Source organism: Microtus oregoni, unplaced genomic scaffold, assembly GCF_018167655.1.
Source record: "Microtus oregoni isolate MIOR12 unplaced genomic scaffold, Mior012 000033F_ref0000390, whole genome shotgun sequence".
NCBI classification, from domain to species: domain Eukaryota; kingdom Metazoa; phylum Chordata; class Mammalia; order Rodentia; family Cricetidae; genus Microtus; species Microtus oregoni.
Genome location: NW_024543092.1, coordinates 24522395 through 24537663, shown reverse-complemented (window position 1 = coordinate 24537663; position 15269 = coordinate 24522395). Strand labels below are relative to the sequence as shown.

The 15269-nt window shown below is 40.6% G+C and overlaps 1 protein-coding gene across 2 annotated transcripts; it reads left to right on the top strand.

Moving 5' to 3' along the window:
• Positions 1-36: 36 nt before the first annotated feature.
• Dynlt2 (dynein light chain Tctex-type 2) lies at positions 37-13974 on the top strand. Of its 2 annotated transcripts, XM_041680443.1 has the most exons (4): positions 37-144; positions 9057-9263; positions 12193-12351; positions 13864-13974. In XM_041680443.1, exons 1-4 carry the CDS (start codon positions 37-39, stop codon positions 13972-13974), a joined length of 585 nt encoding a protein of 194 aa, XP_041536377.1. The 2 variants fall into 2 exon arrangements, with proteins under 2 accessions (XP_041536377.1, XP_041536378.1); XM_041680444.1 differs by lacking the exon at positions 12193-12351.
• The last annotated feature ends 1295 nt before the right edge of the window (positions 13975-15269 follow it).

Sequence of the window (15269 nt, the reverse complement as noted above, 5' to 3'; positions counted from 1 at the left end):
GCGGGAGGCGCGGCGCCTGGGCGAAAACCGATCAAGATGGACCGGCGAGCCCGAATGACGAAGCCGACCGCCAGCCAAGCGCCGCATCACTCCCCGGTGGCGCCTAAGAAGGAAAGGAGGCCTAGCATGTTCGAGAAGGAGGCAGTGAGTGCAGAGCGCAGGCCCGAGGCAGCTTCCCGACCCCTAGACGAAGCTGCTCTGTCCCAATCGTCGTCCCGAGCCGCGGGAAGGATGGCTGCCCTTCACCTTCTTTCCGTTTTCTTGACCCTTGCGAGTTTAGGTCGAACCACGTGGTTTAGACGTCGAAGGCCGAGGGTTTTTTGTTGTTAAATCCAAAAAGCCATACGTTAACTAATGGAAAGTTTTTACAAGATCGTTCCCAGTTCTTTTCAGACTTACCTGGCCAATGTCCAGTTATCCAATAGTTGTATACATTGCGCCTTCCAAACGCAATTTTAGTATATACATAGCTTACCAACACTAAGTGAGTTTATACCATACATATGCACCTTAAACACACACACACACAGAGAGAGAGAGAGAGAGAGAGAGAGAGAGAGAGAGAGAGAGAGCGCACTAGGAAAAAAATAATGGCGTGCAGTCTTGTTTGTTATTTGAAGAATATTTAAGAGGAAAGTTAGAAAACAATCTAGTTATTTCTCTGATAGCAGTAGAAAAGGTCATCCCTTTAAAGTCTAGTCCTCTGAAGGTAAAAACTTTGCGTAGGCCAGTAATTAAAAAGAAATTAGAACAGGACCCCACTTGTTTGCTCACCAACACTGAACGTTAATTTCAAGTGGCCAGTGGTTTCTGTGTTTCTGAGAACATGAAAAGTCAGGACACACTTGAATCAGCATGTCCCATATTCATTTGTAGAAAATGATTCATTTTTTTTTAATGCACAGGTATGTGTACCTGGTGTGCCTGGGTGTATGTGCAGTGGCAGCAGTGGTTGTGAGCCACCAACTGTGTCTTCTGCAGGCGCTCTCCAGCCCCATGTGTCTGTTTCTGTTTTTCTAGGGAGTATTTTCAGAAAAGTAGCTCATCTGTAGCTTGGTAGGCTTTAGTGGTGTAGGTGACAACTTAAACTTTGTAGCACGATGAAACAAAATTAGATTTATTTAATGACCTAAGAAAAGACTTAGGTGTATTATAATGACAGATGCAAACTGGAATGTCCTTGTGTCGTTCTGAGTCTAGTTATGGTTTTCCGTCTTGTCTGTGAATTACTACCATCTTTCCAACAAAATGCATTTTTGCTTAGCAGGAGTTAGGTCTTTACAACAGAGATTACTTAGGCCAGATTACTAAAAATTGGCAGCTTTGTCAATCCCACTCAAACATGTGTATTTGAAACCATAATAAATACCACTTTTGCTAAATAATTAAATATCTCATTGGAATAATGACACCAGTAAGCTCAGTTTGTTCTAGGTCTGTAAGTAGCCACCATGTAGATAAACGACAGATAGTAGCTTATATTGATAACAAATTTGGCGGCATTTAAAAAGATGATAAGGATTTCATCTCAGCTGAAAGAATAAAGTACTTTTAATAAGGGTATGCAAAATCAAGTGACGAATATTATACATAAAGAAGAAATGTCAGAAATGCAGTTCTCAAAGTAGTCTGCTCACTAAAGGTTAATTTGGAGCTTCATGTGTCCTATTCCCAGAAGAATCATGCAACCTTGAAAACACAGCTAGTCATACAGTGCATTAATAGTGTATCCCTTGAGTGTGTTGTAGTAGAAAAGAAGGGAGCAGTTGCTTCTTAAGAGAAAGGTTGAATCAGCCTTCCGTAAACAAACATCATGTCAGATCAGGTGCACTGAATGAGCTCGCAGATTTAATGTCACAGAAAGAAGACCAGTACGCTTAGAAGCATGAGGGAAGAGTTTTGAAAAGGTGTTCAAGGTCAGTGAAGTGTCTTAGTAGTCTTGTTATTTGAGTCCCTAAAGGATAAAGGAAGGTTAACAAATAATGTTTGAAATTCTAGATGAAAAGAGACAAATATGAAAACTAAACCCATAAACCAAAGAATCTCAGTGAATTCCAGGCACAAGAAATTTTGCCGAGACATACTTGAAACCAGTGGTATAAATATTTTTATGAAAGAGAAAATAGGCTTCTCAAAAACCATCTGAATCAGAAAACACTGGAGCATCATCTTCACTGAAAGAAAATCATACCTAAAATACCATATGCGGCTAAAATATATCTCAAAAACAGAATTCCAAAGTGTGATATAAGGAAGTTCAAGTCCCTACATTTAAATAAAAGTAAAAAATTACAAACCTCAAATCAGTTTTTAAATACATTAGAAAAGTGATTATAGCACAAATTACTACCACAAAGGTTAGTGATAGCTGGTAGAGAGACTCAGCATACCAAAGCTCAGGCTTCTAGTGGTAGGGTATGAAAACCTGAAATGTAATGGGTAAACTACTATAGTCCCCTTCTAAGTGCGCGCGTGCGTGCGTGCGTGCGTGCGTGCGTGCGTGCGTGTGTGTAGCAAGCTTTCTTGTTGGACTAACTTTGGACTGCCAGCCCATAAATAATGACCTGGAGACTTACTATTAATTATGAAAGCTTGACTTTAGCTTAGGCTTTTCCCCAATTAGCTCTTATAAGTTAATTAACTCTCCCCCCCCCCAAGGCAGGGTTTCTCTGTGTAATAGCTGTCCTGGAACTAGCTCTGTAGACCAGGCTGGCCTCAAACTCACAGAAATCCTCCTGCCTCTACCTTCCAAGTGCTGCGATTAGAGGCATGTGCCACCACCACCTAGCAATTAACCTATATTTTTTTCAAATCTGTGTTCTACAATGTAGCTCAGTTACCTCTTAGTGCAGCACATGTGACTAGCCTACATGTCTGCTGAGGAAATTGTGTGCCTAGATTACTCCTCCCAGCTTCTTCTCTCTCTCTCTCTCTCTCTCTCTCTCTCTCTCTCTCTCTCTCTCTCTCTCTCTGCACAGAAGTCCCACCTATACCTCCTGCTTAACTATTGGTCATTCAGCTTTTCATCATACCAGTCACAGCAATACATTTTGGAACAGTGTACAAACTTCCCACAAGAGTTTCTCCTTTTTGTCTAAATAAAAGGAAAGGTTTTAGCTCTAGTACAGTAAAATTATATATAGTAAGAACCATTATCAAGGAAGAATTGCATTCACAATGTCTAGTTCATTTGTACTTAGCAAATTTGGAGAAATTACCATATTATCTCCCTTATCTTAGTGGGTCCAAGTTTTATACCTTTCTGTCATAACTTGTATGACCGTCCTTAAATTATCTTTTTAGGCTTAAAAACATTTTCTTGGATAAACAACTTAAGCTTTTATGTCTCCCAACCTTATGCACCTTACATCTCTTATGTAAGTTTCTTCTCTGAATTTGTAACAAGGAAAACTGTAACTATAACCATCTAGTCGTCAATCCCATCAAAGACCCAAGAATGGTATATTTCCTGAGTAAACAGGAAGTGCAGAGAAAACAGCTTCCGAAACTATAGAAAGGACAGAGATAGCTGGATGCCTGGACAGTCACCCAGGATTTCTCTGCAGTGTTGGACGTCCATCTTTGACCTACAGGCCTAGATTATCTGACAAAATTTTCTGTGAAGCAGGAATTTTGAAGGATGGTCCTACTTTGCCCTGGCAAAGTTAGCAGTCATTTTTTTTGTGTGTGTGTCCCGCTTGTCTGGTTTATACAGCATACTATCAGCAATTGAGTTAAGGGCTGTTTCTTGCCCAGTGGCTACCTTTGCCACAGTAAAAGCAAACTCCATATGGAGGTTCTTTGATGCCCATCATCCTTTTTTTTTTTTTTAAAGTAAATTGGTGCTGCCAGGAGCAGATGTGTCATGAAAAGTCTTATGTTATTAAAACATCTTAAATGCTATGCTCTGTAGGTCTCTGAAGTGTTTGAAAACCATCTGCCTATCTAAAATATCTGATTGACCTTGAAAATATACCTAACATGACTACAAGTTGATTAATACATGTTTGACCTTGAAAATATACCTAACATGACTACAAGTTGATTATAATAAATGAATAACCACCAGCCTGTATTTCTTAATTATAAATTATATTTTAAAATGAACTGCATAGGTATAATACTTTAAGAGTAGAATGATGTGGGATTTCCCAATGTATGCTGTGAATATGTTTTATTGTTATTGGTTAATAAAGAAGCTGCTTTCAGCCAATGGCTTAACAGACTAAAGCCAGGCAGGAAATCCAAACAGATGTAGAGAGAGAGTGGGCGAAGTCAGGGAGACGCCATGTAGCCGCTGCAGGAGATATGCTGGACAGAACCTTACCGGCAGGCCACAACCACATGGCAAAGCACCATACAGGATCCAGACACTCTGTGTATTTCCTGTCTTTATGAGGCTTTTTTTCTTTTAGATTACTCTCTCTTTAAAGACTTTATTATTTTAAACTATTTATTTTTCTATGGCTGTCGATACCCATTTATTTTTCTTTCTTCATCTAAGCACATTTTTAAGCATACTATATCTATTTAGAGATTTTCTCTGTCTGGACCTGACTTTTTTGTATGTCTGCAGTGTTCTCTGACCACATAAGCCAAACCCAAAACTGCTAAGCAGCTTCTAGACCCTCAGTGCTGTGTCTTTGCTTAGCACTGATCTGGCAGCTAGCTCAGCCCCTTTCAGGCTAGTGAGAATGGAGCCTCATACCTGCGGGCCCTGACCTGGAGCTGTCTTATCTATCTGCCCAGCTCTGGTAGGCACTCTACCTCGTCCCTCTCCACTGAGTATCACACTGCCCTCTGCTCATAAACCCATTCAAGTGCTCAGTAGCAGGGCCTCTTAAAAGAGCCATGCCTCTGTACAAATAACCCACAGTGTGTAAAACCACATTAGGAGGCCTTTTGCAGAAGGTCTGACACTATGAGTTGGTCTGACTATCAAGGAAAACAATTACAAGGTGTACTGAGTAGTAAACACCCCAAAGAGAGCAAGCAAGAACCATAAACTACAGGAATCAAAGTATCATAGAAATGTCCGGACTGAAAAAGAAGAGAATGTTTGAAAACTTTGACACAGTTATAGAAGTTGTAAATTATTCATAATGGAAATCACAGATAGAGGATGGAATATAAGATACTATAAGATGTATGAATTAGGGGCTATACCACAGTGCCAGGAAGGTCAGAGAACACAGTAGGAAAACAAGCCAAAATTCAATCTGTATGTAGAGATATAGTCTCAGTCTACAGAAATTAAAGACGAAGAAAAATCCAAAAATGCCAGAAGACAAAAGAGACTACCTATAAGCGAAAGTTACATTCATATTCCCAGAAATGATGAAGGATATAGAGTGAAGTAAAAGTACTCAGCTGAGAGTGACAACTTAGGATATTTATTTATTTTATATGCATTGGTGTTTTTCCTGCATGTTTACCTGTGTGAGGGTGTCTGATCCCCTGGAACTGTAGTTACAGACAGTTGTGAGTGGCCTTGTGAGTGCTGAGAATTGAACCCAGGTCCTCTGGAAGAGCAGCCAGTGCTCTTAGCCACTGAGCCATCTCCCCAGCCCTAAGATTTTAGGATTTTATACCCTGTAAAGAAAACTGCTCTGGGGCTGGAGAGATGGCTCAGCAGTTAATAGCATTGCCTGCTCTTCCAAAGGTCCTGAGTTCAATTCTCAGCAACCACATGGTGGCTCACAACTATCTGTAATGAGGTCTGGTGCCCTCTTCTGGCCTGCAGATATACATGTAGACAGAATATTGTTTACATAATAAATAAATATAAGAAAACTCTAAAATAAGGAAAAAATATTTTAGACAAAATAACAAAAGAAATTTGTCTCCAAATAAATCTGCCATACACAAAATGTTAAGTTTTTTAAGTAAGAACCTTTAATGCTCCTCTTTCTACTCTAACAGATAACAGGAAAGAAACAGTTATGTTTGCTTATGAATACATGTTAAGTGTGTATCTGTTACAGGTGAGATGAAGGGCAGCATGACAGAAAGAATGGGAGGAAAGAATTAGAGTTATTTTGTTATATTAATTTATACTGTCCATGAGTGTTACAGTGTTAGTTGAAAGTGGGTTTGAATTACCTGCAACACATATTTCCAAACTCTGGTGTTAAGAGAGGAAGTAGAGGAGGTGGAGGAAGAGGAATTAACATGCTGAGAAATTAGAGGAGAGGAATCACATTAAATACTCAGTTTAAGTCACATCGAAAAGAATGAAAGACAAGAATACAAAGAACAAGGGCATCAAATAGAAAAGAGTAGCAAATATCATAACTATTAATCCAGTTGTTCCATAATCACGTTATCATTGGTTTGAATACAGCAATTTAAAACAACAGTTGTCAGAGTTAATTAAACTAGAACTCAACTGTGTTTATAATGTCACTTAAAATATACATAAAAGTAGATGGGTGGAGAAAGACACACTAATATTAAAATTAAGTAGAAGTTAGCCGGGCAGTGATGGTGCGCACCTTTAATCCCAGCACTCAGGAAGCAGAGGCAGACGAGAATCTCTGTGAGTTTGAGGCCAGCCTGGTTTACAGGATGAATTCCAGGACAGCCAAAGATATATAGAGAAACCCTGTCTCAAACAAACAAACAAAAAAGCCTACATTTAGCTGAGCGGTAGTGGCGCATGCCTTTAATCCTAGCACTTGGGAGGCAGAGGCTGGCAGATCTCGGTGAGTTTGAGGTCAGCCTGGTCTACAAGAGCTAGTTCCGGGACAGGTAGGACTGTTACATAGAGAAACCCTGGCTTAAAAAAAGCACACACACACACACACACACACACACACACACACACAGCAGTAGCAAAGCAAAGCAAGTGGAGTCATCAGTGATGAAGTGGGCGTTGCATAGCGAGGATGGCCCAGTTGTCTGGGAAGACAGACCAATTCTTGCAAATATACAGCAGATGGTGCAGCATCCGAATATGTGAGAGGACAGTGTATAGGTTTAAAGGAGACATACACCAGCCTAACATTATAGTGGGAGATTTCAGTAATACACCTTCAAAAAATGGCAGTGCTGGGTCTGCCTTGTGTGGAGCATCTCTCTATCGTGCATGAGGCCCTAGGTATGCATGATCTCCAACCATAGAATTTTTTAGCTTTCAATAAACTTTATTATAAAAACTTGCAAATAAAAAAAGTTATGCACTGAAATTAACCAGATCCAAAGTCTATACACCTCAATGAACTTCTATGAAGCTAGAATAGTACACAAATATGTGTACACAGATTTGTACATGTAAGTTTTTGTGTCCTTTCTGTATGTATACCAGAGCATACACCACCCCCTGCTGGCAAATGAAGCGTAACTAAACCAAAAAAGAAAACTAATAGCCCTGTGAATATTATTGCAAAAGAAAAACCAAACACTTTGCAAAAAGCACTAGTATCAGTCTTCAAAGAGTTATACACTGTGACCAAGTTTTCCTGGATGCAAAGATAGGTCATCATATAAAAGTCTACCGATGTAGTAATACAACGAAGTAGTAAGGTGGCGCACACCTTTAATCCCAGCACTCGGGAGGCAGAGGTAGGCGGATCTCTGTGAGTTCGAGACCAGCCTGGTCTACAGAGCTAGTTCCAGGACAGGCTCCAAAGCCACAGAGAAACCCTGTCTCGAAAAACCAAAAAAAAAAAAAAAAAAAAAAAAAAAAAGAAAAATCATTTTTGTCAAAATTTACCTTTTCGTGATGAAAAAAACTACTGGAATTATCAGAATATTAAAAATCCATGTGTTAAAATCCCATAGCCAACATTATATTCAGTGGTAGGAGACTAAAACTTTGTCCTCCAGCAGGACTAAGGCTTTGTCCATTCATCTCGTGTTCATCACTTGTGGTCAACATGAAACTGGAAGTTCTAGCCAAGCAAGTAGGTACAGAAAGAAATTTCCGGTTATTAAGACAATGGAGCTCGCCACTCTAAGGCCAAGCAGCTGTGGCAGTGTTGTCCAGTGCTTTGAAACTGCTGCATGGCTTTGTCATCTACAGATGTTCAGCATTGTTCCCACAGTGTCCATAGACAGCCTGGGGCGCATGCACTGCACCACAGTCACAGGGCGGGTGCATCGGTAGGACTCTAGTTATTTTATTAACACAAATTAGATACTTCAGATGGCATCGTGTTAAAGATCATGGACCGATACATTTCATGTCATATATAATATATATGCCTTTGTTATCTTTTCAAGTTAAGATTTATAGTGTATTACTTAAATCTGTTATTTATTTAAAGATAACTAAATGTATGGATAATATTTCCATAATTGCAGGTTGTAAGGAAACATGGAAAGTTGTTATATCTTTATCCCTCAGGCACTCTCTGGGGCTACTCTTGTTTCTTGTCCTTTTGGATATTTTATAGGTATTCTAGATATAAGCACACAAGCTTGCCTATTTTATATTTGTGTATGTCATAGTTACTTTTCCTGTTGTTGTGATAAATACCCTTACAAAAGCAGCTTAATAAAGAAGAGTTTGTTTTGGCCTCATGGTGCCAGGGTACAGTCCACCAAGACAGAGAAGTCAAGGCAGCGGGGGTTTTGATCACACTGAATCCACACTTTGGAGGCAGAGAGCAGTGATTACTTGTGCTCCACGCACTGTCTCCTTTCTATACAGGTCAGGATAGGTCTTCTCATTATCTTTAATCAAATCAAAATAATCGTGGGAGGCAGAGGCAGGCAGATCTCTGAGTTCGAGGCCAGCCTGGTCTACAAGAGCTAGTTCCAGGACAGGAACCAAAAAAAGCTATGGAGAAATCCTGTCTCAAAAATAAAAATAATAATAATAATAATAATAATCATCATCATCATCATCCTTAGGCAAGCCAAAAGCCTATCTCTCCGGTGGTTATTTAGTCTCAAATTGATGATAGAAACTGTTAATAGTTGGAAGTTAATAGTCTTAAGATTTAGTGACTACATTGAAGTCTGCCTAGAAGATTTCAGGTTTGTTAGCTCAGCCTCCAGTGTATGCAGATTCTTAAAGTCTGAAATGTAATCTTTCTCCCTTCCTCTTTCAGTATGCACAGATCTTAAGAGAAAGACTGAGAGAATCTTTTCATGATGTTCAGTATGTGGAACCTCCGTTTGATGATTCAATTGCTGATATAGGCAAAGAATGGAAGAGTGCCCTGGCAAAATTAAAGTTTGCTAATTCATATAGAATGGAGCCATTGAAGAAATTCCAAGCACATTCAGTAGAAACTAAAATCCAGCAGATCTTAAAGGTAATCAGGGCCCAAGGATATAGCTCAGTGGTAGACACTTGTCTATGAGACTATTGAGGCCATGCTAGGTCAAAATAAATCATTTGATATCTATTGAGGAAGGTGTGTGTGTATTCCCTACAGTGACTCCCTGTAAAAATATAGAGGCAAAATGGTCCTACAATTCTGAGTGTTGAATTCAGTCTGAACCTGAAGGGAAAGACAACCAAGTTCTCTGTAAACTAAATTCTGACATGAGACTGTGCTGTGTGTGGGATAATTCTTCTGTATGCTGTGACTATGTATTACTTTCATTAGTTAATAATGAGACATATGGCCTATAGCAAGGCAGGATAAAGTTAGGTGGGAAAATGAACCTGAGCACAGGGATGAAGGGCGGCCTTGATGCTAGAGGACAGGTAAAGCCACAAGCCACATGGCAATATATAGATGAATAGAAATGGTTAGTTTAAATGTAAGAGCTAGTTAGTAATAAACCTGAGCTATTGGTAGAGCATTTATAGTTATATATAAGCCTCTGTATGTTTTATTTGGGACCGGGCTGTTGAGACAGGAAAACTCCGCCTCTGTTTACAGGGCTGAACAGTTGGTAGACTTCAGGTAGGATTTAGTCTGGCTTTGCTAACTAAAAGCAAACTGCTTCTAATAGCTCTTATGGGTAGGTATGAAGAAAAAGGCTGTTTTTCCATGTCAGTAACTACATAGATGGTACCAAAAGATGTGTTGCAGTGAGACCATGTACCATACAGCAGCTGCTGCTGTAGATGCTGCCTGGCCAAGCTTACAGAACAGCCAAACAGATGGAAAGAGGACGTGGTAACAGTCACAGTGGTGATGCTTTATACATCCCCTTCATGATACCATACTATTTTTGAGTAAGGTAGAGGTAATTCTAAATGTTTCCACTGAAGGTTTTCTTCAATAAAAGCACTGACTTTTCTGCAGCTGCTAAGAATGTCTATTCTACTCATGCCAGTTCCATAACTGACCTGACGTTCACTGTGAAATGGACTTGAGTTCGCTCTCCACTGCTTAATTTATGGGTCCCATTCTCAACCTGTACGACCAGGAGCTCAGCTTGCATCTGCATGCTGAGTGTCAATATTTGGTTTCCAGCAGCTGCAGTCCCCTCGTCTACAGGAGAACACGTCTTTCCCTTTAAGTTTCCACCTCACCTAAGAATTAAAATACTATAAGGCAAATCTAGAGAAAAGCAAACTTCAGTAACTTCTACCTGTGCATGGAAGACTTCGTGAGGAAGATAAAGGTGTGGAAAGGCAGAGTCAAGCTCTTGTATACTAGTTGGGATACAGGTTAGAAAAGTTTGGAAGCCTGATTAAAGGTGTTTGAGCTGAGGCAGGGATCCCAGACATGTGCCTAGGAAAGTCGGGCTAGTTGAAGAAGTGGTGTGTCTGTTCCTCTTCCCTGTCTCGGGTCAAAATTACACGAGAGAGCAACACATTTAAAGATGTATAATCTGAACCTCTCTACGACCTTCCATCCCTCCAGTGCTAACTTTGTATTTCACAGTGATTGATATTTGGGGGAAAGAATTATAATCAACACTAATAGTATGTGTGATGTGAGTGTATATTTCTGGTCTCTCACTTGATTCTACCACGTAAATGAAATTAAACAAAGTTGAAAAAACGGAATAGGGTTGAACCTCTGGATCAACCTATAGATCAGCCACCCCTGGCTCCTGAGGCCAGAGTTACAGTCAGAATATGGAGTCAAAGAGTCTCCTAGACAGACATGCAATGTGTTGGGTTTACTTTGAGAGAAGACTGACCTTGAATTTGAGTTAGACTCAGAAGAAAGCAGATGATATGGAGTATTGGGAAGATAGATGCAAGATGAAATGCAGGCCTTAGATCAGCTATATACATGGAAGAAACCTATCAGGGAGCCACTAGGAGAGGTTGGGAGGGAGCCGAGAGGAAAGAGGGTAGAGCTAGCAGGGTGCAGGGAATTAAGGAGGACATTTACTTGACGTTTTGTTCCTATGCAGTTGATTGATAGTAGCCCATTTGTTATCACCAGAACTTAGTGCACAGTCCGGTGCGCTCCCAGAAAGCCGGTTAATCAAAGGGTTTGTGCTCAGCTCTCTCCTCAGTTCAGCTTTGCTCAGTTTGTAAGAATGGCTCCTGGGATGAAGAGTGGATCCACATAGTGCCTCACAACCATTTAAAACTCCAATCTCACAGGTCCCATCCCCTCCCCTACCTTCCTGTGGCCCCAGAACACACGCGGTGCACAGACATGTATGTAGGCAGAGCAGTCATACATTTAAAGTAAATCTGGTTTATGATTTAAAGAAAGGCTCCTGCGTCATGGTCTGTGAGCCACGTCTCTTTCTTAGATGTGTTAATTAGTAAATACACTAAGGTGTTGATGCCAGACGGAGTAGGAGACCCAGAGGACACAGTGACATAAAGCCAATGTGTAATCACAGCCACACGAGGTTTCCTTCCTTTACTACGGATTTGTCTCCCTAGTGAAGAATGGAAACTGGGTTATTGTAGCGGACAGAGCAGCCTCGTAAGCAGGAACTCACAGCCCGAGAGTTGGTGATGAAGGGAAATGAACCCATGGTTTTGAGACCGAGCCTCACTGTTGTAGTTGTACTTGGCCGGGAACTTACTGTCTAGTCAGGCTGGACTACAACTATAGGGAGCCATTTGCCTTGGCCTGAGTGCTAGAATTAAAGGCTTGTGCCACCAAACCTGGCTTTTTACAACTGAACATAATTTTGAAAGCATTTTTTCAAAATTGTTACTGAAAATAAATTGGTAAGTATATTATATGGTAATTTTCAGGACTATTATGTATCTTAAAACAGTTGTATGTATTATTTAGATACATGTTTTCTACTTTTATAAAAACATTTTGTTTAAAAATTGAAACTTTTTTCTTAATTTTTTTAAAGGAAAGTCTTAAAGATGTCAAATATGATGATAAAGCCTTCTCTCATTTGTCACTTGACTTGGCAGATCGAGTATTGGCAGCAGTCAAAGAATTTGGGTACCACCGTTATAAATTCATTATAAAAGTATTATTTATTCAAAAGACTGGTCAAGCAATAAATGTAAGTGCCCCAGTGACCTAACATTCATTCATTTGAGATTTGAGGTGTTCCCAGGGGGTGTAGAGATCATGAAGAACCTCTTGAATACAAAGGTCAGTTTGTAAAAAAAAAAAAAAAAAGCCAACTTTTTTTCATTGCAAATTATTTAAAAAATACTAGCCTAGAAATACAATTTTACTATCAATAATTTACTAGATTATGTAGCCTGCTTCTTGGTCATAGCAATTTTGCTAATTTAAATGTCATTTAAATTAATTAACAGTAAGCTAGGGATAGTGATGCACACCTTTAATCCCAGCATCAGGAGACACAGGCAGTGGATCTGTGAGTTCAAGGCCAGACATCCAAGGCTACACAGAGAAACCTTGTCTTGAAAACATCAAAATAAATATTAATTTACCAGCAAGTTTCATTTAGGCATGTTAAGTAATGAAGAATATTATACATTGTGATGTTATTGATGTATGATCAGGGATGAACAAGGATATGGCTTAATGATATGCTTATGTGTCCTGTTGAGTCAATTGTGTTTTCTAGTTTTATGTCAACTTAACACAAGCTAGCTAGAATCATCCGAGAGGAAGGAACCCCCGTTGAAAAATTGCCTCCATAAGACTGGGCTGTAGGCAGTCCTGCAGGGCATTTTCTCAATTAGTGATTGATGTGGGAGACTCCAGCCCTGGACCAGTGGTCCTGGTTGCTGTAAAGAAACAGGCTGAACAAGCTGGTAAACAGCTTCTCCATGGCCTCTGCTCAGCTCCTGCCCCCAGGTTCCTGCCTTGAAGAATGTGTGGCCATTTTGGATCCATCACAGACAGTAAAGCTTGTCCTTGCAGGCATCACAACATAGTCATGGCCCATTTATACAATCAGCACCGTTGCTGCCAGACAAGACTCGAAGCTTTTGGTTGTAGGTTTCTAAATGTGGTAAGAAGCTGGGTCTGGAACAGTAGCCTAGGGCTAAAGGCAGAGCTACTATAGAGCCTTCTGACCCTGCCTAGGCTCCCTGTAAGGCAAACTCCCAGCCTCCAACAAGGAAGGGAGCCAAGCAGTCCCACTCCCGAGTCTCTCCACGGAAGGGAGAATGGGACATGGCCTTAAATAATATTTACTTTTTAATCATCTAGTGTGTGTTTGGGGGATGGGGGTGTGTGCTCAAGACTGAAGGCCCATGAAGAGGCCAAAGGTGACAGATTCCTGTGGAGGTGGGGCTACAGTTGTAAGCCATCTGGTGTGGGTGCTGGGAACTGAACTCTGCTCTTCTGGAAACATAATATATGCTCTTCTCTGTGCAGCCATTGCTCTAGTCTCTCGATTTTCCTCATATGCTAGGATGGAACTGAGAGCTTTGAGCACACCCGGCAGGTTGTTGCCATTTGAATTACCCCACCCAGCCTAACAAATTATTTCTTAAATATGATTTTCTGAGATACTGACACACTTTAAAAAATCAGATTATGTAATTTAAAAGATACTTAACACATGCTGAGTCTTTAAATTTTTCTCTCACAGATTGCCAGCAGATGGATCTGGGATGTGGCGTGGGACAGCTGGGTCCAAGCTCAGCATGAAACAGAGTCTTATGTGGCGCTGGTTTTGGTATTTGCTCTCTACTGCGAATAGCTCAGGACTAAGTTTCCAAAATAAATGACATGTACAGTGTGTAAGCCTCGTGTTATCTTAACAACAAACATTGAAGAGCCAGCTATATTTCCTATTAGCATGTGTGGGAATTCCTTTAGCCAATAGCCGCTAAGATCCCAGCCCACTTGTGTGTGGCCTCTTGTACTGTAAATGTAAATAGAAGTAAAGCTTGCGTGGTCTCTCTCTTAGCTGGGGGATTTGGTTTCTGTTCCCCGCTTGCGCAGAGGACTGTGATCTGTGAGTCTACCCCTAAATAAAGAGCCCTTTCTTATACCCCATTCTGAGCTAAGCTGAAGTCTGAGATAATGTAAGTGGAAGATACATTTTGGAAAACTTAGGACAGATGCATCTTGGGTGGTGTTTTAATGTTTTGTATTTGTTTTTTTGAAAGGCATCCCTAAGCTCAGAGGAAAGATGTTTAAGGATCAGTGCTCTCCTATATAATAAATTCCTCCTCCTGCCAATCAACAGAAACTGACTTTAGGGAATTCTAGTCAAATCCATACTTAGATTTAGGTTTTGGGGACAGAGGCACACACGCACATTTGTGTGAGGTGTGAGAAACGTATCTTAGGAATGGGGAACGTCATGACGATGGAGAAGGAAATGCAGCTGGAGGGCACCTGTTAAAAAGGTAAAAGGGTAGGGGCCCGGAACAATTCCATCACAGGAGACAGTGTGCAGCAAACCCAGTTTCTCCTCAGGAGCCTTGTATTGCCTGAAGATCAGCAGCTGAAAACAGAGGGAAAGGTCCGTCCATAGTAAGCTTAAGAGGGGATAGCATGCCAGAGAGTAGGAAGGAAAAATCCTGTGAAGCCAAGTGAGAATGTCCCACTCAGGACCTGCACCTCTCATGCAACTCTGGTTTTGTGTTTAACTTCTTTAACAGAATTTCTCTGGGTTGTCTTTTTTCCCTCCAATTCCTAGTCTTCCTATAACTTTCTTTCATTCACTTCAACCTGGTCTCGGAAACCACCACTCTACCAGAATTTCATCAAAAATTCCAAGATAGCTGATTATTCCCCAACTGCTAAACTGACCACTCTTTCTGAAATGCTTCTCAAGGCTTCCAATACTTGAAAGTCCCCCCTCCCTTCATCTTAAACTCAGGTGACTCTAGATTGGGCCTTTTTCTAACCTATAGTTACATATTACATATAGTTACATATTTTACTGGCCTCATAAGGTTTCTGCTGTACTGCCACTATCTGGGGGCTGAGTTCATGGATGCAGGCAGTTGGGCACCATCATTATTCACTTTCAGATAGGGCCAG